Source organism: Elephantulus edwardii, unplaced genomic scaffold (genome assembly GCF_000299155.1).
Source record: "Elephantulus edwardii isolate Elephantulus edwardi_28Jun2011 unplaced genomic scaffold, EleEdw1.0 scaffold00038, whole genome shotgun sequence".
In the NCBI taxonomy this organism is placed as follows: Eukaryota; Metazoa; Chordata; class Mammalia; order Macroscelidea; family Macroscelididae; genus Elephantulus; species Elephantulus edwardii.
Window position 1 is genome coordinate 7,750,478 of NW_006399788.1, and position 25,624 is coordinate 7,776,101.

Genomic DNA, 25,624 nt, shown 5'->3' on the forward strand with positions numbered 1-25,624 from the left:
AACAACAACAACAACAACATTTCCTCCTTAACAATACCTAATTTTCCCACATTCATGGTTCTCACATTCCATGTCCCAATCACTAGTGTCTGCTTACAACTATTCCACTTCCTTTGTATTTTCATACTCAGTTGCCCTTTCTGTCATTCTATGTGTGTTCTGTTGTATATAGGGGTTTCAGAGGCCCGCTTTTTTATAGAGAACAGTAACTTAACAAAAGGATAACTCAACTTCAAAATGGGGAAAGCACTTGCATATTGTTTCTCCAAAGAAAATACACAAATGGCCAGTAAGTACATGAAAAGATCCTCAATTCCACATCATTAGTCACTAAAGAAATACAAGTCAAAACCACAAAGAGAAACTTCTTCACACCACTAGGATAGTAATTACACAAATGACAGAAAATATCAAGTGTAACGTGAGGTTGTGGAAATACTAGAATCTTTTTCATTGCATGTGAGAATGTAAAATAGTGTAGCTGCTGTGGTAATTTAGTGGCTCCTCAGAAAGTTAAACAGAAATACTCTACCCAAACCCATGCCCATTGCTATGGAGTAGATTCTGACCGGATGCTACTGGACAGAGCAGAACTGCCCCAGCGGGTTTCCAAGACTGTAATCCATATGAAATCAGTCTGTCACATCTTATTCCCATGGATAAACTGATGGATTTGAACTACCAGCCCTTCAGTTAGTATTCTAGCACTTAAACACCAGTCTTCTTAGAATTACTAGCAATTCCAATCCTAGGAATATATCCACAAGACTTTATAGCAGGGTCTCAAGCAGATGCTCATACCCCAATGTCACTGCAATATTATTCACAATAGCCTTAAGTGGAAACAACTCAAATTTCCAACAACAAAGGAGTAATAAACAATATGTGGTAGACATTTATAGTATAATACTATTCCAGCCATAAAAAAGAAATGAAGTACTGATCCATGATATAACATGGATCAACCTTGAAAGCATAAGTGAAATTAGTCAATCATACATGCCTCCTTCCATAGGAAACATCTAGAATAGGCAAACACAGGAAGACACAGGTTATTGGTTGTTACCCGGGACTTAGAGGGATGGGAATATCAAGGAGGCAAAAATCTTTAATGACAAGTGAGCTTCTGTTTAGAATGGAAAAATTTTTGGAAATGAATACTAGCGATAGTTTTACATCATAATGAAGGTAAATAATGTTATGTAATTGTACACTTAAAATGACAATTTTTTTTCTATTAATATTTTGCCTCAATTAAAAGTCTGAGTATGGCATGGTTTTTTTTGAGGGCTGGGATGTGGTTCAGTGAAGGATCTAGCACCAACTCTCAGTCCTGTCAGGACAAACGTCTGCATGCAGAGCTGGATCATGGAGACCAGAGTCCAGGCCCTCATTCAGCCGAGAGGGAAAGGGAGCACAGATGGGGAGTGTCCTCTCCAAGGCCTCAGAGCTGTAAGCAGCAGAGATGTGGCCACTTAGAAGGCTTCCTGACTCTCAGTCCCAGGCACTTTGCTCTGAACCCTAAATAAAGTAGCTTGGGAGAGGGGTTTCACAGAAGAGGAAGCTGATTAAAGATGGACAGGATTGAGAAGAAGGAAGAATGAATGGACAATGGGACTAAGGCACAGGCTTCTTACCTGGAAAGCATTGCTGGCAAAGCCGAGGCCCAGCTGCCGGCAGACCACCATGGCCTCCACAATGCCCCAGTTCTCTCCACACACTGTCCCCCATACCAGGGACCCATTTCTCTCCACCAGCACCTCCACACGGCCCTCGTAGGGGTTACGGCCCCCATTCAGGCGCAGCTGTGTAAGGAAAGAAAGGCACAGTCACTAAGAGGGGTGGGAAGGAAGATTCTCATCATGTCATTCGCTCTGATTTTCCCCAGCCTCAGGTCAGATAGTCCTGTCTGGGACACATTCAAGAGCATGGCAACAGCCTGCTGTGTGCTGGCAATGGGCTCAAACATTCGGCTCCCAGCATAGGCCATCCCAGGCACTAGAAGGCTAGTCAGTTTGGAAGCCCCTGAGCTCCACACAAGTCTGACCCTGCTGCCCATCACTGAGATCTGCTTTTAGAAACAGCAGCTCCGACAGTCAGGGCCCCATGTGTTAGAACTCCCTAAGACTCCTTCTTGTTCCCAGGCTCTTCTCGCTTCTCCACACCCTCTGCCAGGGTGACTTCATGTCCTGATCTCATCTCCTCCTACAGTTTCCCCACAGTTCTCTCCCACCCAGGGCTCCTTTCTTTTTTTAACCATAAATATTTGGATTTATTTTTTATTTTCAATTCTATTTTGTTGTTCTATGTCCCTATCATTAAACCACTATTAAGTTTTCTTTACTACATATTATTGTATAGTATTTGTGTTTCTCTACTGTTTCATAGCGTTTTCAGAGTCCTGCTATCTAAGAAGTGGATGGCCAATCCAAGAACAAACAGGTATGTCTTGGAGAAAGTGCAGTCAGAGTGTTCCTTGGACGCAAAGATGATAAAGCTTCATCTCACATACTTCAGGCACTTTGCTAGGAGTGGCTGTTCCTTGGAGGGGGACATCATGCTTGAAAAGGTGAAGGGTCAGTGAAAGAGAGGAAGACCGTCAACCAGATGGCCTGACACAGCCACTGCTGCAATGGGCTCTAGTGTGTCAGGAAGTGTGAGGATGGCACAGGATAGGATAGGGTTCAGATCTGCTGTTCATAGGGTCTCTGTGAATCATATTTGACTAGATGGCATCTAATGACGACAACAACAACAACAACAACAACTGTAAAATATAGTTTGGTGGGGTGGGGGTGGGGGAAGGGATAGGGGAATTGTATACTAATGAAGGAATTTTTTTTTCTTTTTCTTTTCGGAGAGGGGAGCAAACTGGTGGGGAGGGGTGGGCAGGGAGAAAAGTGCAGCAGTGAATGAATGGAAATCCAAAAGCTCTGTAAATGTCTATTAAAATTAATTAAAAAAATAAAAAAAAACCCCATAGTTTGGGTTTTGGTTTTTTCTAATTTTATACTGGTTTATTGGTTTGCTTAAAAAGTTCTTATACATTGTATTTCACATTATCCTTCATTCACACTGTGTTTCATACAATTATTCTCATTCATTATATTTTATAAAATGAATCACCATTGAACTATACCCACAATTACCCTGTCTTTCCAGATCCCCACCAAATCCTTCCCATTTCCTTTACCCACGCTTCCACTCAACAAATTGTATGCTTTGCCCCCTGCCCATCCTCTGACTCTGCTCCTCTCCTTCCCCACCTGGATCCTCGTTCCTGTTTTATTAGTTACCTTCCTATTGCTACAATAATGGTCTTATGCAGTATTTGTTCTTATGAGACTGAGTTAGCTCACTCAGCATAATGTTCTCCAGTCTCTCCCAAGTTATGTAGTAACTTTAGAAATTGTTGCTCTTGAGTGCTGTGTAGTATTCCATTGTGTGAATGCATCACAATTTCTCAACCCATTCGTTTGTGTTTGGACATGTTCTTGTGATTGTGAATAATGCTGCAATGAACGTTGTACAAATCTCCACTTGTGTCTCAGTTCTGATTTCCTCGGGATATTCAGTTGGTCCATATGGAATTTCTATGTTCAGCCTTTTGAAGAAATAACAAACTGCCTTCCAGAGTGATTGTACCATTTTACAATCCCACCAACAGAGTAGGAGAGTTCCTATCTCTCGGCATCCTCTTCAACATTTATTGCTTTACTGTCTTGTTAAACTTTGCCTCTGCTGGTTGGGTGAGATGGTATCTCACAGTGGTTTTGATTTGCATCCCTCTTATTACCAGTGATTGTGGGCATTTCTTCCATGTGTCTTTTGTCTGTCTCAATGTCTTCCTCTGTAAGAAGTCTTTCCATGTCTTTTGCCCATTTAGTAACTGGGTTATCAGTCTTTTTCTTGTGGAGGCCCTGTGGAATTCTGTAAACTGTTGTTAAGAGACCCTCTTCTGAGATGGTATTGCCCAGTATTTTTTCCCCAGTCAGTATGTTTTCTTTTTACCTTACTGGAAAAAAGTTTTTGATGTGCACAGGGATTTAATCTTTAGAAGATTCCATTCATCAGTTTTTATCCTCTCCTGGTTGTGTATTTCTGGCTCTATTTGTCATCTCACTTATACCATAGGCTAGGCCTTCTAAGCTTGATCCCACTTTGTCTCACAATATTTATGGTTTTGTGCTTTACCTCTAGGTCTCTGATCCACCTTGAACTGATTTTTGTGTGTAGTGAGAAGTGAGGGTCCTGCTTCAGCTTTCTGCAGGTAGTAGTCCAGTTTTGCCAGCACCATTTGTTAAAGAGGTTGTTTTTTCCCCTCATTTAATAGGTTTAGTTTCCTTGTCAAATATCACTTGACCCTAGATAGATTAAGTTAATTTCTAGGTTCTTGATTCTATTCCATGGGTCTATGTGCCTCTCATTGTACCCGTACATGCTGTCTTGGTTATGAGAGCTGTAGAGCAGGTTTTGAGATCAGGGAGTGCTATGCCTCCCACTTCATCTTGTTTTTTCAGAAGTACGTTGCTTATTCAAAGTCTCTTTCCTCTCCAAATAAACTTGTCGATTGCCTTTTGTACCTTTTTGAAAAATGAATTTGGTGTCTGTATTGCGATTATGTTAAACATGTAGATTGCTTTTGGTTGTTGTTGTTGTTATGTGCAGTCGAGTCGCTTGCGACTCATAGCGACCCTGTGTACAACAGCCCTAAACCCTGCTCTATCCTGTGCCAATTGCACTGTCTCTGACACTCCCATCCCAATTATCCCAGTCACTGAGTCAATCCACCTCATAGAGGGCCTTCCTCTCCTGCGCCGTCCCTCCACCCTCCCAAGCATGATGTCCTCATTTTCACCATATTGTGTCTTCCTATCCATGAACAGGGAACAGTTTTCCATTTATTTAGGTTTTTTATTGTTTCTCCCAGAAGTGTCTTGTAGTTTTCTTTGCAAAGGTTTTTTCTGTGCCTCTAGTAAGGCTGTTATATTTTGGAGGAACATTCTTCTAAGTGGTACAACACTCTTTCGTCAATTTGCTATACTGAGGTAACCTGGGGTTGCTGTGATGCTGAGCCTTGTGCCATCGGGGTGTCAAATGACATAACAGTTACTCATGGTGGACACTGTTTGGTGGAGCTCTCAGTTTAAGACAGGTTTGGAAACAGGAGTGGCATCCACTTCCTAAACAACACGCCTCCGGAAACTATGAATTTTGATAAATGTCAATAGTTGTAGGGGGGCCTTAGGCCTTTTGTTTATAGGGTCACTATGAGCCGTGCTTGACTTGAAGCCAACCAACAACAAGTTTATTCCTAAATATCTCAAATGGTAAAAAGGAACTCTACTAGCCTAGTGCAAGAAGATGCACTGCAATCCCGAAGGCAGGTGGTTCAAATCTACCAGCTACTCCTAGGGAGAAGGATGGGCAATCTCCTCCCTTCCAGTTAACTGCCTCTGAAAAGTTGCTGGAGGGTCAGCTATGGGTCAATTCTGACTCAATGGTACACAACAAAAACAACATTGTAAATGGTATTGCTTTCTTATTTTCCGTTTTCTTTGTTACTGTGGAGGAATCCCACTGACTTTAGTATATTGCTCTTGTATCCTGATACTCTACTCTATTGGTCTACTAGCTCGAACAGTTTTTGGTTGAGTTCCTAGGATTTTCTGTATATACTATCATATCATCTGCATATAGCGACAATTTTACCACTTCTTTGCCAATCTGGATGCCTCTTAATTCCTTCTCTTGCTGTATTGCCCTACCAAGTACTTCTAATACAATATTGAGTAGGAATTGTAATAGTGGGTATCCTTTTCTATTCCTGTTCGCAAGGAGAGTGCTTTTAGTCTTTCTCCATTGAGAACTGGCTCTTGATTTTGTGTATGTACTTTGTGTATGTTGAAGAAATTCCCTTCTATTCATATCTTGCTGAATGTTTTAATCAGGAAGGGCACTGAATTTTGTCAAAGACCTTTTCTGTATCAATTGCTAAGATCATGTGGTTTCAGGAGTTGGTGAACATTTACTGTAAGGGCCAGGCAGTACACATTTTAGGCACTGTAGACCATAAATTCTTGGTCTTGCCTGCTTTGCTGTGATAATATGAAAACAGCCCCAGACTACATTGCCATGACTGGGAGTGGCTGTGTTCCAATAAAGCTTTATGCAATAAGAAAGGACGATTTTGGCCTGGAGACTATTGTTTTCAGACTCCAGGATAGGGCAGGGTTCAGATCCATTATTCAGAGAGTTGCGAAGAGTTGTAGGTGACTTGATGGCACATAACAACAACAACAATCCATTCTATTCTCTTAGCCAGAATCCAGTAGTAAACTAGTTAGTATTCTTTCTCTTCTTGCACTTACCCTATCAGAACCTTTGTCCTATGGATTTCATCTTAGTTAGATCCACAATCAACGTCTTTAGTACCAGCAGTCAGGAGATAAGAAGACATATTGTTTTGGGCAAGTCTGCTGTCAGGGACTTCTCCAAAATACTGAAGAGCAATGAAGTCAGTTTGAAGAGGTTTGTCTGATTTAGGTCATGGTTTTCAGTCATTTGCTATGCATCAGAAAGCTGAACAGTGAATAAAGATGACAGAAGAACTGATCCCTTTGAGTTGCAATGTTAGAGAAGAATACACAGACTGCCAAAATAATGAACAGCTATGTCTTGGAACAGGTGCAGCCGGAGGGATTCTTGGAGGCAAGGATGGAAAAGCTTCATATCTCATATTATGGACATCTTGTTAGGAGCGGGTATTCCCTGGAAAGGGATACTATGTTTGGAAATGTGGAGGGTCAGAGAAAAAAGAGGAAGACCTCTAATGAGAGATGGATTGACAGAGTGACTGCAATAATGGGCTCAAGTGTAGCAGAGATGTTTAGTATGGCACAGGATAGGATTCAGGTATGTTGTTCATAGGGTTGCTATGAGTTGTTCTAAACATAACGGCACTACAACCACCAAATGGTACTTATGAGGGGAGCTCTGATAGCTTAGTGTTAAGGAGCTGCACTGCCAGCCCAGGGGGATGAAGTTCAAATCTACCAGCTTCCCGTTGGAAGAAAGATGCACATCTCCTCCCACATGATTTACAGCCTCTGAAAACCTACTGGAGGGTCAGTTCAGGGTTATTTCTGACTCAACTTCACATAGCAACAACAACATGATATTTATTACAAGATATCTCCTAGCCAGCCATTATTAGCAACTCCATCTCTTTCTCCTTTTTCAAACCTCCTGAGGGAAAGCCTACGCACTCACCTTGCTTCCTGCCTCTACTCCTGCCACCACTATTTCATTCTTAACTCAGAAACCAGAGGGATTGTTTAAAATATGCATCTGACCTTTCCACTCCCCACCAGGAAACAGGGCAGTGACTTCTGGTTGTGTTATCTACTTTTCTCTTTAGTCTTATCTCATTCATGTCTTCCTCACCCTTATATATGGACCTTCTTTACATTTCAGTGACGTTTATTTAACTCTTTTGGACCATATCATAGTAATACAAGCATTTCGTACTGTAGCACATACAGGCCCACCATTGCTTACTTAATGACTGTTGCTATGAACCTTCCAGATTCCACACCAAATGAAACTTCTTTCAGGGTGGGGTCAGTGCCCAGTCACACATCCCTTATTTCCACATACATCTTGCCAGCATTTATGACACTTGTAATGAAGCTAATTTCAACTTAATTTAACAGCATCTTCCTCTTTTGCAAGAATATAAACTTTAAAGGCTGGGGTTGTATTTGTTTGACTTATTATGTGATTAACACCCAAGATTGCACTTCACAGACACTGTTATTAGGCAAAGTTGGTTCTAACTCATAATAATCCCATGTGACAAAATAAAATTGCCCCACAGAACCTAGGGTAAATGTAGGGTGTAACCTTTATGAGGGCTGTAACCCTTCTGTGGGTTCAGACTACCAACTTTTTGGTTAATAGCCAAGTGCTTACCCATTGCATCACCAGGGCTCTTTTACCAAATGTTAGGCACTCCATAAATATTTCTGGAGTGAATGAATAAATGAATATTATTATAGAATGAAAGGATTGACCAACTTGTATGAGGCCATGCAGGGAGGTTTGGAGTTTTGGTAAGTTCTGAAAATGCAACCCACTTTCAATATTTTCCCACTGCATAAAAACAATCCCCACCTCTAGCAGGGCATTCTTTTGGGATGATGCACAGGACTTACAGGAAGCCCCTGCACAAATGCACATAGTTCTGGATCCTTAGCTCATGAAATTGTTCACTCTAATCCTAATAGGGTCAACAGTACAACCCCAAATTGTGGACTTTGGAGCTGCAAACAGGTAAGATAAAGACAGCCTAATAACAGCTCCACCCACCAGGGTTGTTGAGTGAGTGAGTTAGGGGATATAACTTAAGCAGAATAGGGCCTAGTGAACATCAGAAATGTAAAAAAAAGAAAGAAAGAAAGAAAATCAGAGGTACTAGAAGAAGCAGAAGCAGTTAAGAAGAGGGCCTTAGGGACAGTAAGAGTGGTTGGTCTTCCTGGTGTCTCAGGGCTTCCAGTGTTAAGGTGGGCACTGGACATTATGTTGTTGTTGTTGTTAAGTGCTCTTGAGCTGCAGGTGACTCATAGCGACCCTATGAAGGACACGCTTGTGTGTCTTTCATCCTCTCTCCAGGTTCACAGGGTTTGCAGAGGCAAGCTATTACGGAAGTGGATGCCACTTCTCCTTCCAAGCTAGACATTATACTGACTATGGATTTATTTATCACCCATGACTAACATATCTGTGGACCTGTGCAAATGCACAAACAAGTAAGAGAAGCAGACTTTTCAAGAAAGTTCTAGAAGTGTTAAAGCTCTTTTGGAATTTGTCTAAATCTTCTGGGTTCTTCTCGAAGCTCCCTACCCCCACCCCCCAAATAAAGTTTTAGAATGGCCCAGGCTTTGGACAGAGGCACAGTACTTAGCTTTAACTACTCGAGGAAGAGGAACAGCAGGTTGTGCATTTAAACCCACTAAGGATGTCTCTATGTACCCACAGCCCACCTCTGTAATGCCTGGTATATTTTAAGGTTTAATAAAAGCCTACTTTTCCTTGTAGAGTTCTTCTATGCTCTTTAGAAACTTTTTTTTTGTAATACAAACATATCCCAAGAGATAAAATTGTGTATTGCAATCTAAATTTCAAAATCAATCTCCATAATAGTCTATGTGTTTCCTACTGCCAAAGGGGCCCTTTAGAGTAGTGAGAGAAGATCTTCACCCTGAAACCCACAGCGTCCCTTTTCAGCAGGAAGTAGCTAAGAGAATACACCATCCCCTTTTCCTTATGAATCAGGGTGAAGTCTCTCTCAGGGAGGAGTGATAGGGAATGGTAAGGGACACACTGACAAAGGAGATTAATCAGAACTGGCTTTGACAAGCACTGTGGCAATTGGACAATTAAAACAGACATTCGGAGGGCGGGGAAGAAGAACAAACTGGGGAGGAGGGTGGAGAGAATGGTGCAGCAATGAAGGAATGAAAACCCAAAATCCCTGTAAATGTTCATTAAAACTAATAAAATTTAATAATAAAAAAAAAGTGTGTATTGCAGCTGGGATTTCACCAGATCCATTAATTCACCCAGTATTTGCTGAGCACTTTCAGTGTGACGGGCACTGTGCTTAGCCTAGGGAAATTTTTTAAGCACTTCCTGTTTTCCTGAGGAAACGGCATGGCACAAATGGTTTGTGATGAGCTGTTAACCTAAAGTCTAGCAGTTAGAATTCAGCCAGTAGCTATGTGCAAGAAACAAATTCATCCGTGAATAGCTTCCATAGAGATTAGAGCCTAAAGAACTCTTGAAAGCAGAACAGATGGGGTCACCATGAGTTAGGGGCCAATCCAGGGGCAGCTAAGTACAAGTATTTCCCACAGTTTGGACCTTAGTCCCTTCTGTCTTCATGACAACACTATGAGGAGTTATTGTGGCCATTTCTATTTTATGATGAGAAAGTTGAGTTAAAGATAAGGTATCTTTTAACTCCCATACTAAATCACTGCCAAGCCATCTGCCTAAAGCCCCATCTGCAGGGATATTTTGTCCAAAAGCTAGAACCATTGCATGCATCTGACAGTTGGGAAGAACAGAAGTGAGAAAGAACTGAGCAGATGCGTTCACAGATAGAATGGAGGACAGAATGCTCCTGATGGGGGGGTTGGGGTGGGTGGGGGTTATCCAGGCCCTGCATCTGGGGTTTAAGCATTCTGAGGTATTTACTGTCCTTTAGGGTGCTGGGGCTTAGGGCAGGCGCTAAAGCACCTACTTTTGTCCCTTGTGAAAGTCCTGTCTGGTCACTGCTGAGTGGCTCCTGCTTTGGCAAGGACCTCCTTATTCCCTGTTCTTCATCCACACCCCATTCACCACCCCTCTGCCCCCGAAATCTATCACTTTCTGGCTTAGTCACACACTAGGTAAAACTGCATCCAGGAAGGGCAGACAGAGACAGATTCTGTGATAAGAGACTGCAGGCCCTGTTTCTAGGCCTCAGCATAGGCCTCTGAAAACCCGTGTCCTCATCTGAGGAAGGCCGAAGCTAAATTTCCCTTTACTTTGGAAGGTCCAGATCTCCTCTCCTTCCACTTGGCATGTTCTCCCCAGCTCTCACCTCTCTCAGCTCTCACGGTAAAACACACCAATGCTGAAGGGCAAGTCTGTAGGCTCAGGAGTTCTGGTGGGCAAAGGTTAACACCAAAGTTTGAATGCCTTGCAACCAGCAGGGTTATTATTATTTTAAAATTCCACAGACTATGCACTGCTTTACTGACTTCACCTGGAGCAGATGGCTCCCGCCACTGCCCTCATCACATGCAACTGCCTCACAGGACCTGACTTAGTTTGTCAGCTTAAGGTCAATAACCTGAGAAAACAGCATCTTGAAGAACCTCTTGATTCATATTTTTTCTTCCTGATACCAGAGGCCAGTGGGGCTCCCTAGCTGTATAAAGCGAGTACTCCATCTCTGAGGCTTCCTTTGGGAGGACAGCAGAAGACCCTTCCACCTTGTCCACTGATATCTGTGTGGCTTTGAGTTGATTGGCTGTGAGACATTATTCCTGGCCCGAGTCATAAAGCCAAGGGCCATGGCCAATGCCCAATGCTTTTGCTGAAGAATGTGGCTGCCATGCTGCCTCTGGATGATGAAAATATGTGGAAAGTGTTGCCTCTCTTCAAAGTACTTCTCAAGGCTCCAAGACGACCTGTGTTTCTCTAAGGCTGACTAAGTCTGAGGTGGCCTCACTGACAGGAGCAGGTTTGGTGTCTCTGGAAGAATCTGCATTTCAAGCTACATTTGGTATTTTTCTTACTTTCCAGAATAGACAGGAAGAACACAGAGCATCTGGCCATGATGCTCTAACTTGGTCTAGGACACAGTCCTCCTCCATTTCCAACAATACTTCAGGGGCCACTTTTTTGGGCACTGCCTGGTTTGCTTCTGGAAGGGAATCTGACCTTGCCAGTTAGTGGAGCCCCAAGAGGCATCAGGTCAGCTAGGAGTCTCTGACCTTTCTCCAGGTCATCACCCGGCATCTCATCCAGCCAGGGCATAGTCAAGGGTAGAATGCCAGGAAGAGTCAGTCCTTCTCATAATGTCTTAAAGCCCCTTTCCTATCTGGTTCCCAGTGGCAGCTGGAGGGAGGAAAGTGTGGGCAGCTAAATCTTTTCTGAATTAAGAAAACAACACACATCCAGACAGTGGCTTCTGCTGGGCTGAGCCATGTTTTGATAAGGCTGTGGTCATCCAAACTCATACCTATTTCAGGAGGTGGAAGGGTAAGAGAAGAGGTAACTCAACCCAGATGTGAGCTTGAAAGGAAACATAAGAACTTTCCAATGTAAACTTCACACATGTGCTCGGCCCTCCTTCCAAGCCAGAACCAGGACCACAGTTCAGAGGTGAACCAGAGGTCAGCAAGGGGGCCAGAGCCCCTGGGGTGGATTAGCGGGCCTGGCAAACCCGCCATTTCCAGAGCCTCTCCACTTTGGCTTCTCACTCCCAGCAATTAAAGTAATGAGGCTGTTGTTACTGGACAGACAAGGCCATCCACTTCCAACTCTGCAGCCTTTATTAGCAGTTTCTCTCCCTCTCTCTCATTGCCATCAGCTCAGAGCTGACTGCCCATTGACTGTCCATTGCAGTACAGGGTTGTGGCCCACATTTCTGCGCAGGCCAAGCCTGGCTTAGCTGAGTGCTGCTCTTATTTCATGGCCATGCTGGGTGGTGAACTGCATGAGACATGCTGTGGCTGACCAGTTCATTAGCATCTTTGGCCTGTGGGGCCACGGTCAAACACTGTCTTGAGACCTGGCTGGAGAAACACCTAGCTCCCTGATGTGCTTGCATTTGTTCACTGTGCAAAGAAATGTGCAAGAGAGTCTTCCAATGTGCCCGCCTGTGCTTGATGATGCATAACCATCAGCACACTCACAGTAGAATGAGGACGGTGAAGGAGGATGCACTGTGTCTGGAAGCTAAGCGGATTTCATCTTCTGAATGACTCCTGAGGGCAAGGGCCTCCAAGCAAAGAAACACAGTGGAGATTTTGAAAGACCCCCATCTTGGGAAGAAAGAAATGTGTCTCTGGTTCCGATGCTGTTACGTTCCCTTATCTTTCCTTCTGAAACACAAAATACTGTCCTTCCCCAAATGTAGTCTGCATCTTGCTTATATTTCTTTCTGTGTGGTTTGCAGACCTACTGTTGGATGTGATTGCTCTGGGTCTTGGAAAAGACCCTTGATAAAGGTGTCACAGTGCTTTGGTCCCGTGTAGTAAGGACTGAGTTGTGATCACCCTGTAAGTCCCAGTGCAAGGCACAGTAAGCTGTGGATGTCCAGCACCTGATATGGGGAAGAATTAAGGAGGGTGGTATTTTCATGTGTCTTCTCATTTGGCAAATGTATGAGTACCCATAACAATGTCATTAGTGGTGCTAACGAGAGAGCCTGAGCACCTTCTGATCCCACCTGTTAAAAAACGTCGGTGTCAGCCCACTTGGCCTATCCTGCTGGGGCCCTCAGTGAGGATGTCCATCCCAGTCCCTTCCTGGTGTCCAGCTCTCTCACCTTTTTCTGGAAGCCCATGGCAGGGACATTACACCTCACACCTGCATCTTCCTCATGGCTGCAGCCCAGAGACTCCGCATTGAATTTGCAGTCGATGATGGACTTCTCCTTCCCTGTGCACTCAATTTCGTTCAGGTGGATAGGTCCTATCCCTGATGAGGGAAAAGAAATGTGAGCTAGGAAAATCTCTGAAGAGAATGTCCTTGAACTGACTGCAAAGCCCAAGATAATAAGAACTTGCCTCTCCCATCCTCCTAACTGCCTTTCAGAATCAGCTCAGTGAGCTACAACTTTTGTCTCTGGGGGAGAGGAAAATTTATCTCTGGGACAAGGTCCTGATACTAAGCCATTAATTTTTGTCTTGGGAGTTCGTGTTCCCCATGAGAACAAATAAAATCTGTTATAAACTTGCCTTGTGACCTCGGCTATTACAGCTATTTTGAGTATCAACTTTCTCACATAAATGAAAAGGTTAGGCTTGAAAACAAATATTTAAGGCTATTCCTAATTTTACTATCATGTGCATTCATGAATTGGAGCTCATGTTAATTTTAATATTTAATTTTTTATTCTTCCTAAAGTCAACATTACATGCCTCTATGAAAAAGGAGTTTAATATTGCATGCATCTATGAAGAGGACTATTTTTTTATTAATTTAGTTTGTTTATTTTTCATTTCAATGAACATCTACAGAGATTTTGGAATTCCATTCATTCATTGTTGCACCCTTCTCCCCGCACAAACCCCTCCCCCCCCCCCCCCCCCGTTTGCTCCTCTCCTTGAAAAGCAAAAGAAAAACTCCCTCATTGGTACACAATCCCACCGCACCTCCCCAAACCCCACCCCCTACCCCCAAATATAATCCACTCTGCAACCCTCATTGTGTAGTTTAATCTGTGAAGGGCTCTGTAGAAAACAGATGGTGTACTCTAAATAATTTGAGTTTAAAAAGGATACCTTAAAATAAAAGTAAGAACAAAATGTAGAGAAATCACAAAGATAGTTTAGTACTCAAGGGTGGGTAACATTGGGAAAAGATACCATCCCAGGTCTGTAGGAGTGAGTGGAAATGCCAGTATCTGAGAGGTTGTTTAAAGGGGCCATCTAGTGAAAGCTGCAACTGGTAGTGGAAGGATGTAACAGTTTGGGGGCTCTTACAGGGAGAATTCATTCTCTGGCTTATCTTGTTCCCTATCCCCTACAGCTTCCTGCCAAAGTTTCTTACCAACCAAACCCTATTATGTCTTCTGGGACACAGAATAATAGGGAAGATGGTGGAGAATGATGGACCTGGAAGGCAGAGTGACAAGATATTCAAGAAGACATGGGTCCGAGACAAGAAGAATGAGCTTCATACTGCTTGGGACAGAGAATCCACAGTCTGATCAACTTTCTGTTCAATTTAGGCCACACAAACTAACTCTTCTCTTCCCAGTCCATTACGATGGGCTGTTCCTTCCAGGTGCTCTGAAAGCATCTGCCAGTGATCTCCTTGGTCTCCTCACACCATCTCCTCCTCTTTTTTGGATTCCATCTCTCATGCTCTAGACTCCTCCATTTTTATCATGACCTTCCTTGATCCCACATCTTCCTCTGTCTTACCACTTTTCTCCTTCGAGCGCAGACTTCATGGGAGAGTTGTCTATTCTTATTCTCTCTCCTCCCATGGTAAGCAGCACAATCTTGCCCCCTAACTGTTTAACCTCCATTCCTCTCCTCCCCATCTCACGAAGAGCAGCTCCATTCAGCCAATTTTTTTGCCAGAACTCAGAGCTCATCTCTGGTACCACTTCCACCTTTATTTCTGACAACCAATTTATCACTATGTTCATTCATTCCCCTCCAATCTGCATTCATTTTCCCTCCACCCCCCATTTATGCTGACATGACACTAGGTCAACTCTTTCATCTTCTTTCACAAACTATTTTAAACTTCAGTCCACATTCTAGTCTCCTTACCCTCTTGCTTATTCCAGTCTGTCTCCCAATATGCCACAGTATGTGGGATGATGCTTAATCATCCTTTCCTCCAAGGAGCATTCTAGCTGTACCTTCTCCAAGACACATCTTGTTTGTTCTTTTGGCAGTCTATGGGATATTCAGTACTTTTCTCTGACACCAGAGCTCAAAGGCATCAATTCTTCTTCTGTCATTCTTATTCACTGTCCAGCTCTCAGATGCATAAAGAATGATTGAAAAGACCATAGCTTCAATCAGGTGCAAAATGCTGAATTCAGTCCTGAATGAATTGCTCACATTAACTCATTTAATTGTCATAATAACTTAACTTTGATTGAGATTATTTCTTAATTCCTTTACTTGTCTTTACAGTCAATGCTTGTGGGATAAAAGAATCTTGCACTTGAGGATCCAGCCCTTATCCCAATTCAAATGCTTGCTGATCGCTAAACCAAGGGAAGAATTCCAAGGAATCATAAAATGTTTAAGCATTTCACTACTAGCTGAAAGGTTGAGAGTTCAAATGTACCCAGAGGTTCTTTGGAAGATGGGTCTGGTAATCTGTTTCTGAAAGGTCATAGCCTTGAAAATCCAATGGAGCAGTTCCATTTTGCACAGAGGGGAAGTCACCTTGAATTGAACTGACTCCATGGTAACTACAAACAACAGACTATAGGGTGGGAGTAGAGAGCTGAGGAAAGGTTAATGAAAGAACTTAATGTGCTTTAGAGTCTACTGAAGTTGGCTAGTTAAATTCTGACCCAATGTTCCTCTTTCAGGAACCTGGGGATGAGGCCCTGAAAAATGAGCCCCACATCGTGAAGCACATGGATTTTTGCCACCTCAGAGGCAGAGCTGATGAGTGACCATGTTCCTCCTCCTCTTGTCTGCACCATCACAGAGCTGGGTGGCTGCACGAGGTGAGCGCTGGGGCTGAAAGACACTGGCCAGCTGTCTAGCCTCAACCCGTCCCACAGTGTCTGTGAGCTCCTGGCTCTGGATTGTGGGCTTGGCCTTGACCTTCTTTATTCTCGGCCTCCAGCTTTCACTTGCTCCTGGCTTCTGGATCCATTCTGAATTGCTTCTCCTCAAGGTGCCCGCCTCGCCCTCTACTCTGACTTCACTTTTCTCCCAATGCACTACCATCCCTGGTCCCCAGGTGGCCACAAAGTTTGCCTCAGATGCTGGAGCCTGACAGAATGTCAGACCACTGCCCCAGCCACTTCTTTTAACAGTGAAGGCGTTGAGGTCCAGAAGGTTGCTCCAGGTCACAGAGTCAGTATTGGGAGGATCAGGACTAGAACTCAGGCTGCCGCCTCTCAGTTCATTCCTTTTCACTACCCCTGGCTCAGGGTGTGGCCACCTGGTCCCTCAGCCAGGGCCAGGACGGAAGGACTGACCCTGCCTGTCCTGCCGCTTGCCCTTCCGTGTGGTACTTTTCCCTTCTGTCTCCTGGAGTGGAGCCCTCCCAGCAGAGCACAAGATAATAAATCATCCTCTGGTTCCCTCAAGGACAGCACTGAGAATGTCAAAGCCTCTTTCTCCCAGAGCTCTGCCACCCGGATGCCTTGGAAACCTTTGGCTGCTCTGGGTAGTGTAATAATTAGGTCAGCTAGCACACACCCAGGATAAATGGAATGTTTATGTCATCCAGTTGCTTGTTTATTCCTCGGAATGAGTGATCTCTGTCCTGTGGGCCTTTGGAGAGCAGACATCAACATCTCTATTGAGCAGGGAAATGGACTGTGGGAAAACTCAAGATCCAATGGGACCCTGGAGAACCCACTGTGCCCAGGGGAGGAGAAATGTAGCCGTGCATGATGCAGGCTGCCCTCCGGGATGATGCTATGATCCAGATCCCGAGATTAGAGCTCACACTTACAGAAGCTTGTACAGATCAGAGAGCAAAGTTAAAGGGATGTTTCAAACGGTAACAGGACTGGGTCAAGACAGGTGTAAAGGAAAAAAGCCAAGTCTGAGAGAAGACTTGGGTTTCATTCTTGCTCTGCCTCTACTGGGGTGACTTCTCCTCTGGAGTTTCAAATTCCTCCTCTGTGGAGCTATGTGACCTGAGTCTTCTCCGGTAGAGATGTGCCTGGTTCCCACACTCCTCTCACCAGTCTAAGGGTCGACCCACTGCAGGCTGGGACACGCCATGTGGTAAAAATGAACCACCAAAAGGCACGAAAGAGATGAGCTCTGCCTCCAGCAGTGTGCCGGCTGCTGTCCTCAGCGTTGGAGGTTAAGTTCAAAACATGATTCTGGAGTTGCACACAGGAAACCGCTAGATGTGGCTGGTCAGGCCCTGGGGACTATGATTTCTCAAAGCTGTGATCAGTGAGCTCACCACATTCTTTTCTGTGGTGACAGCTGTGTGTTTAACTGTACGGAAACATCTTCTCCCCACAGGATAGGATACCCCCACCGTTGTCTGCAGTGCATGCTCCTTCCTCCCCAGTCTCCTGCAAGCATATGCCCAGGCCCCTTCTGGCCACCACTGCCCACAGCCCACAGCACAGCCCACACCACTGTCTCTGTACCTCCCCACTGGCCAGCACTGATGAATGACTGCCATTCCCTTCATTCAAACCACAGAGTTCCGGGGGAGGGCTGAGCACTTACTAGGTTGCAGAAGTTGTTTAGGGAGCCAGTCTCCTTATTCTGAAGGCTTAGGGGTCTTCCAAGGGCTTCGCTGGAGAGGGGAACTCTTTGTTCCATTGCAGTCTCGTGTTTACATGGTTCTCTCAGTGAGTGACCCACTTGAAAGCCTCATATACTTTTGTTATTTGTTCAAATGAAAGATTTGTTCAGGACACTTAATAAAAACCAGGCCCCTTTCTATGAGCATTTCATGGGCGATGCAGTACCAGGCTTCTTGTTCCTTCTCTTTGGTGTAAGTGCGGGAATTTCTGTGGTGCTGCACCAGAATGGAAGCATCAGATGACTTCTGAGACTTTTTGGTTTTGGAGGTGGTTCACATCTTGATAAATTCTGAGGTTCTGTTCTGAAGAAAGGCCCAGGCAACCGCAGATTTCTCGTGTGTGCACATGAAGAGCCCAGAACGAGGAGTTGGGAGGCCTATGCTAAAGGATGCGTTTGCTCTTAATATGCTGTTGAGTCCTTGGGAGGCACAAATGGTTAAGCACATGGCTACTAATTGTTTTAATTAGTAATTAATTAAACTAGAAGCGATGGCTCAAATCTCCTCAGAGATGCTTCAGAAGAAAGGCCTAGCAAATTACTTCTCAAAAATCAGCCCCTGTAAACCTATGGAGGACAGTTTGACTTTGACACACGCGTTGCCACTATTTGGCAGCTGGGTTTTTAATATGTTGTCTCATTTTGTCAATGTATTTCCTTCTCTGAGCCTCAGCTTCCAAAGCCAGAAAGCTGAGTATTTGCACTCAGGATTATCTAAGGCCCCTCCAATCCTCTGTCTGGAGCTAGGATTGTGATTTGCTAATGAAACAGCAGTTGCTGAAGCAGTGAAAAGCAGAGAGCATGAAAACATGAGTCAGGCAGGCCTTCAACTGTGGGCCAGGCCTCAGGGCTCATTATGCAAGACATACACACACACACACACACACACAGAGCCACCTGTTGCTACCTTACCTTGGCCCAGCCTGGAACCGGTGATGGCCTCTTTGGCACTCCCAAAGCCCAGCTCTCGGCAGACCACGCTGGCAGACACTAGATCCCATTTGTCATCGCAGATGGTGCCCCACTCTCCGTTCTTCAGCACCTCCACGCGGCCCTCTCCGACATTGGCACCACCTCTCAGACGCACCAGGGGTTGCTGTGGAGACACACGGTCCAGCTGAGTGGAGAAGCTGATGCACAGCTCAGAGCAAGGAGCAGCAGGAGGCATACTGCCCACCCCTGGCTTGTCCCACCTCAGCCCAGGGACGGTGTAGGAGTCAGCACTGTGCATGATGTGTGTGCTGTGTACGTGGTCCAAGTATGGTGTGTAAATGTGTGTGGTGTGTAGGGGGCTGTGCTGTATATGTGGGAGTGCGTGGTGTGGAGAAGCGTCTGTGTTTATGTGTAGTAGATGGATGATGTATGCATATGTGTGTGGATGGTGTGGATGCATGTGTTGTGGTGAGGTATCTATGTATGTCTGTATGGCTATGGTATGTATGTTTGCTATAATGCATGTATGTGTGTATGTGTACTGTGTTTAGGAGGGTTTGGTGTATACAGAGGGGAGTGTAGTGTATGTAGTGTGTGTGGTGTATACGTGTATAGTATGTGTGTAGTGTGGTGATGTGGTTGTATGTGTGTGGCGTATATATGAGTGAGTGTGTGTGTGTGTGTGTGTGTGTGTGTGTGTGTGCTGGGGGAAAAGAGCAGTGCTCATTCAGGTAAAAGCCATCTCTGCAAAACTTTCAGACAGCTTTTTTGTCCTGGAGCAGCAGGGAGCCCATCTGGGCTCCTCATCCATTTGCCATCAGCCCTGACAGGGAATTGCTTCAGTCTTCTCTCCCCTTGTCAGTCTTTCTGATGCTTGGCTCAAGCACTTTACACCAGGACTTCCCTTTCACTGTCACCCTACAACCTCCAGCTTTAGTGCTGAGGAAAGACATTCCTCCTCTCAGAAGCCTGTGGAGTCCAGGTGGCATCATCATCCTGCTGTGCTTGTCACATCTCTACAGTCTGGCCCACAGGGGCAGCCTCGCCGGGGAGTCTCCTCAGCACCAACAGATACTGCCAATGATACTGCCACTGCTTGCCCACCAGTGAAATGCAGGAGGGTGAAGGGTAATGGAAAGACAGAGTACCAGGAGGGGGGCTGTTAGCTGAGCTAACAAGGCTCAGAGAATGAATTCTCAAAGGGATGGAGAGCTTCTCACTGGTTAGGACCCACATTCATTCTGGAGCTTGTATGATGCACAACCCCATTCCTGGTCCTGCCACCCCCTAACTCTACCACTCTATGTTCCATACACCCCACATGTACACCACAACCCCATACACACCACACACATACCCTACACCACACATAGAGACCCCGCCCTACCACATCCCCTACCTCCACTCTACCTCTCCAAGTTGTACTCCATGCCCAAATTGGCACCATCCTGCCAAAAATCCCACCTGACCAGATACACAGAGAGCGGCACGGTCTACAGGTTGGTTACTTGCTCCCTGGTAGCTGGGATACTTTCATTATCTTCTGGAGTTGATTTGATTGTACAGGAGCTAAACCTTCCATGAGCTTCCAGACCCACTGGGTCACTTTTTACAAGATGAGAGCTGGGCCACTGGACTCTGACAGCTGTTTAACAGTTTGCACCAGTTTTGCTAGGTGTGTTGGGGACGCTTGCAATGCTTCCTGGCTGAGTTCCTGCTGACTTATTTGGCTCAGTACAGCAGGAGGGGAGGGGCACTATAGCGGTTAGACAACAGCCTTGATCTGCTCTGGCCAGGTCTGCCCTCGGCCCACTCCTCCCTTCAGCTCACACCTCCTATGGCCTCTGTGAGGCTGACGTGCTGGGAGGTGACATTTTTCAAGCATTTATGTACAGTAGCCAGCTTGAGGGACAAAGCACTAAATGAGAACCCTGCCACTCTGTCTTCTAGCTAAGGCTCCCATCCAGCCACCTCTCTCGTCCTCAGGGACTAAGCCTCATGTCTGGCCCACTGTCTGGCCATGGTGGTGTAAGGCACTAGACATCACTCAGAGATTTAAGGGTCTTCTCTGACCTGGTTACTAGGGAAGAAAAAAGGAGAGATGGGGGTGATCTCAAAGCACTTCATGGCTGTGTGCAATAATCTCTAGTCTACCTTCAAGAAGCAAAACTGCTGGCTCCGTTTTCTGCTGTCTGTAGTCCTGTGACTTCCTCTTCCCCCACCTTTTTTTTCAGGCTGACTAGCTTGAAGTCAGCGCCCCTTCCCTTCCAGAGCCCTAGTGCCTGCTTGATGAAGGCAGAGTATCGAGTATCTCCACCCAGCCCAGCAGCAGCCAGGCAGAGAGTCAGCTGGCCGTGGGGAGAGAAAAGGCAAATCAAGGGAAACTGTGATGTAAGGCTTTTGCTCTTGCTTTTCTGTTTTTATTGGTTTGCTAGGAACTTGATTCCTCTGCTTTAAACCACACAGTAGAAGATTTCCAAAACAGTAGGACCTGATGTGCTAGAGGACAAAAAGAGAAAAGCTCAGAGGCTCAGGATGTGGAAAGGATATATGCTTTCAAATCACACAGCACGGGAAGGGAGGGGAAGAGTGGGGTGGGGAGCTACAGGGCCACTTGTTTGCAGAGAACCCTGAAACAATACGGTCCAAGTATACCTGTGCGGTCTGGCCACACACACGTGATGGTGTGACCTCGTCTGTGCACTACAGTCCCCCGTGTGAGGAACTGAGGAAGTGGGTCCACCCCGTCCACAGGTGCTGCCTCTCAGATGCCCGGTCCACAGTCTAGGTCGTTTCCACACCTTGATATTTGGAGGCATAGCTTTCTACAACTTCTTTAATTTAGGACTTAATCTTTTGTCTAAACCACCAGAGTTATGGAAGGGCCATACAATATGAATGGAGGGATAGTCTCTTGTCTGGGTTTCCCTTTTCCATTTTATGTGTGTTACATCTTTTCTAAGAGCAGGTGCTCAATATTGCAGGAGGAAGGATGATTTCAGAAGGCAGAGGGGGGAGATGGAAGGCAAGGCAGGGAAGTGGGGAAGGGGAGACATGGATGGGATTGCCTCTGCGAACAAAAGCAAACAAAGCCTGCAGGGTTTGGGAGCTGTGGTCCCAGGAAGGAATTCTGTTGGCCTGCTCATCTCTGCCACTCCACTCCACTGACTGGATCTGAGAGGTGCCCTAACTGCCCTGTCAGGGTCTTTGGCCCCTCAGAACCCTGACCTCAGTACCATTTCTGCTCAGAGTTGACTTTGAGCTTACCCTGCCAAAGAGATTACTAAGTTCCAAGGCTTTCTCTGGCACAGGGAAGCACCCCTCAATTAATGAACATATCCCTTTTCTGCCCCTCTCTTTGCTTCCTGTGCTCCATCCCCGTTCACCAGCCCCATATTATCAGTTTCCAAAACATACACACCACAGCAACCCTTTGGTGGGCAGAAGGGGGTGGGGAAAGGAATAAGAAAAACAAAACACTAACTGCCTCTTAATGGTTATGAAATGAAGATATAATAATATACTTTGTATTTTCCAGAGGGTGGATCGAATCTGCATATGACTGGGAAACTCTTCCTATGAAGTCAGCTGAATGGGGGTGTTCATTTATTTTTACTGTGAATATACTCACACACACTCACACATGCTCGTGCACACACACACTTTCATACATGTTTATGCACATTCATATACATGCGCACATGTACACACAAAAGGTGCTGGCTCATTTGAGTTTAAGTTGATTTCCTATCTTTCTGTAAATTTTAAAAACTTTTTATTTTTTCTGTTACAGAATAGTCCAAAGCATGTTTCCAAACACTTGCAGCTGATTTCATGTGCTCTGGGGAATTGTACCAGGTAGTCAACAATCCCCAGAAGGTTTTATTCTTTGGGAAGTATGCAGGAACACAGGGTCCTGTCCAACCATCCCTCCTCTCCTATGTGTTCTGGGTCAGCAGATAGTGTACCAAGAGCTGGTGATGGGTGATCACATTCCCAGCTCTGCGCCCTCCACAGAAGGGACTCCAGTGTCACAGAGGGAAGAAATAATGGTAGAAGGACAGATGGTGGTGATGCTGATTTGGAGCTGGTGCTGACCATGCCCTGGAGACAGCATATCCTGGAGAGCTTGGCCCTGCCAGGTGCTTGGACAGTGCCCTCCTCATTCCCTCAGCCCGCCCCGGGGTGACAAGTGGCCGTGCTGCCTACCCCCTCCTCACCTCTGGCTTATAGGCTTTGCGGAATCTTGAGGGTCCATCGAGATTGAAGGCCTGGCCCGGCACACAACTCACCACTGCAGGCAGCCCATTCTCACAGGTGACATTTTTCACAGGGTCTGGCGACACCTTGGTGCCCAGCTTGCAGCTGGAGATGTGGGCCTCTGTACCGGTGCAGTCCATGGAGAACGGCCAGTAGCGCTGCTTCCTCCGCGCAGCAAACATCCTGCAGGCGGAGAACGGGACGGAGCGGGTGAGCAGGGCTTCGTGGGACCCACTCCTAACTCAGGAAGTATGCACCAAGCCAGCCAGTGCGTGCAGGAGCTGTACCACCATCTACTCTACAGGCATTTGCTGAGCTCACAGTCTGTGCCGGCAGATCTATGGGGACAGGATCCAGGAGAGGTAGAAAGGACTCCTGCTCTCAAGCAGTAAATAATCTAGGCAAGAGAGGCCCCACAAAATAGAGTAAAATAATAATAATAAAAGGCTATTAGAGATTTCAAGCACAAAGGGTTATCTGTTAGAAAAGAAATGAGACAAGAGTGGGAGCCCCAGGATGTGATGAGGGAATGACTGCATGGAAGGGGAAGACTTGAGCTGAGCCTCGAATCCTGCGGAGTGCTCAGAAAGGAGGGCAGGGAGGACACCTGTCCGCTCCTGTGTCACAGCCCTCTGGGGACTATGTGCACATCTTTGCAGAATCCAGAGAGAATGCAGACAATATAGCTGCTGATGACCCTGCAGTGAGCCCTCCTAGGCAGGCTGGCCCTGCAGGGAACAAAACAAAAGTAAAATTTTGTCTCTGGTCAAGCAGGCCTGAAGTAGCTGCTTTGTCTCAGAGTGAATGGGATGTGAACCCAGAGGAGGGACACATTCCGCAGACCCCAGCATCCTCTTTCCTTAACAGAACACTGAGATTTGTAAAAACTGCTGTGCTCCTGTGGACACAAAGGAACAAATATTTCAAAGAAGGACTAGCCTGGAACATTCAGGTTGCTGTGCTCATCAAAGAGTGCTCAGAGCTGCAAATAGTTAATGTGTTTGGCTGCTAACCAAAAGGTTGGGTATTTGAATCTGTCCTGTGCCTCTTACAATCTCAGAGTAAAGGCTTAGGAATGGATTTCCAAGGAATCGGTCAAGAAATCTCTGTGGAGAACAGTTGTTCTTTCACACACTTGGAGTCATCATGATTGGGAGCAGATTCCACCTCAAATGGTTTTGGTTTCTCTATTCATCATATCCACAGCCTGGAGCACAGAAGTCCAGGAAACTATCAACACCCACTGATACCGAGTTGATTCCAACTCATGGTGACCCTCTATCAGGTTCCTGTCAATCTCTACAGGGAGAGGCTGCTGCTCTTTCTCCCGGGCAGATTTAACTACCTAGGAAGACTCTTTATAGCTCCAGAACCACTGCCCTCCCCACTTCAGGAAAGGCCTCTGCATCTGGAAGCACAACCTAGAGCTTGCTCTCCGGGATGGATGCCCCCGCATCTGGGCAGGAGAACCCTGAAGGTACCAGCTGGAAGAGCACACATGAGATCTCCCTGGCAAGCTTGCACTTGGCTCAGGAAAAGTCTTTGGCTTCCAGCTGTCAATTAACACCACCCTCTCCCAGGGAACAACTGTATTGAGTTCTTATTATACACAGCAAACAAAACTGCCCAAAGATGGTGCTGCTTCCTCCCAAGGCAGCTCTGCTTCCCTCTGACATCAGCTCACAGATATGTGCTGTGACCCACCACAGCTTTGGCCAGAAGTGCCCACCCTTCCCCCATGCCAGCGGCCACTCAGGCCAGGCCCAGGGTGCAGACGTGAGGAGGATGGTGGACTGAGGGGTGAGCGGAGATGGGAACTGCCTTTGGCCAAGCAGAAAGTCAGCCTCTGAAATTGGTGCCTGGACAACAGCTGGTAGAAGGAAAATACTGAGATGATCTGAGTCAACTTCAAATGCCAGGTCCTAATGGTTTTCTCCCAGCCAAAAGTGAAGCCAGGGGTTCTGGAGCCTAGAAAGGAGTCATGGCAGCACAGTGTCAAAGTCTTCTGCTGCTGACTGAAAGGTCGGCAGTTTAAATCCCCGAGCCAGCAGTGTGGAAGGAAAATGAGGCAGTCTGCTTCTGTAAATATTTACAACCTTGGAAAGCCCGGGGGCAGGTAGGTCTACTCTGTTCTGTAGAGTTGCTATGAGCCAGAATTGACTTGATTGTAGTGAGTTTAGTTTGGAAGCTTAGACAAGGAGCACTGAGGGTGTAAATGGTTATGCAGCTGACTGCTGGCCAAAAGTTTGAACTGAGCAGCAGCTCTACAGAGGGAAGATTAGAGCTTAGGAAAGCTGCGGGCCAGTACCACCCTGCCTATAGGTTTAGTACCACCCTGCCTATAGGTTTGCTAGGAGTTGGAGTTGACTGGATGGCATGAAACAGACAAGCTTAGGTAACATTAGAACTCTGCGTGTGTGTGTGTGTGTGTGTGGCCAGTCTCCTCCCTAGTAATTAGCTGCCTCTGGAAACCCAGTAGAAGGTCAACTATGGGTTAGTTCTGACTCAACAGCACATAACAAACAATAATATCTCTCTCTCTATCTATCTCTCTATCTAGTCCTGGTGGCCTTGTAATAAGAAGCTGTGTGGCAAACCCAAAGGCACATAGTTCAAATCCACCAGTTGCTCTGCAGTGTTATTCATTCTCTCTCTCTCTCTCTCTC

The 25,624-nt window shown here is 45.8% G+C and overlaps 1 protein-coding gene across 1 annotated transcript in view; it reads right to left on the reverse strand.

Moving 5' to 3' along the window:
* Nucleotides 1-25,624, reverse strand: part of LOXL2 (lysyl oxidase-like 2) — a 103,077-nt gene that overhangs the window by 33,671 nt on the left and 43,782 nt on the right. The window contains exons 4-7 of the mRNA XM_006884908.1: nucleotides 22,919-23,141; nucleotides 18,678-18,861; nucleotides 13,106-13,257; nucleotides 1,638-1,805 (exon numbers count right to left, since the gene is read on the reverse strand). Coding sequence (XP_006884970.1) covers nucleotides 1,638-1,805; nucleotides 13,106-13,257; nucleotides 18,678-18,861; nucleotides 22,919-23,141 — 727 coding nt within the window. The remainder of the gene's footprint in view (nucleotides 1-1,637; nucleotides 1,806-13,105; nucleotides 13,258-18,677; nucleotides 18,862-22,918; nucleotides 23,142-25,624) is intronic.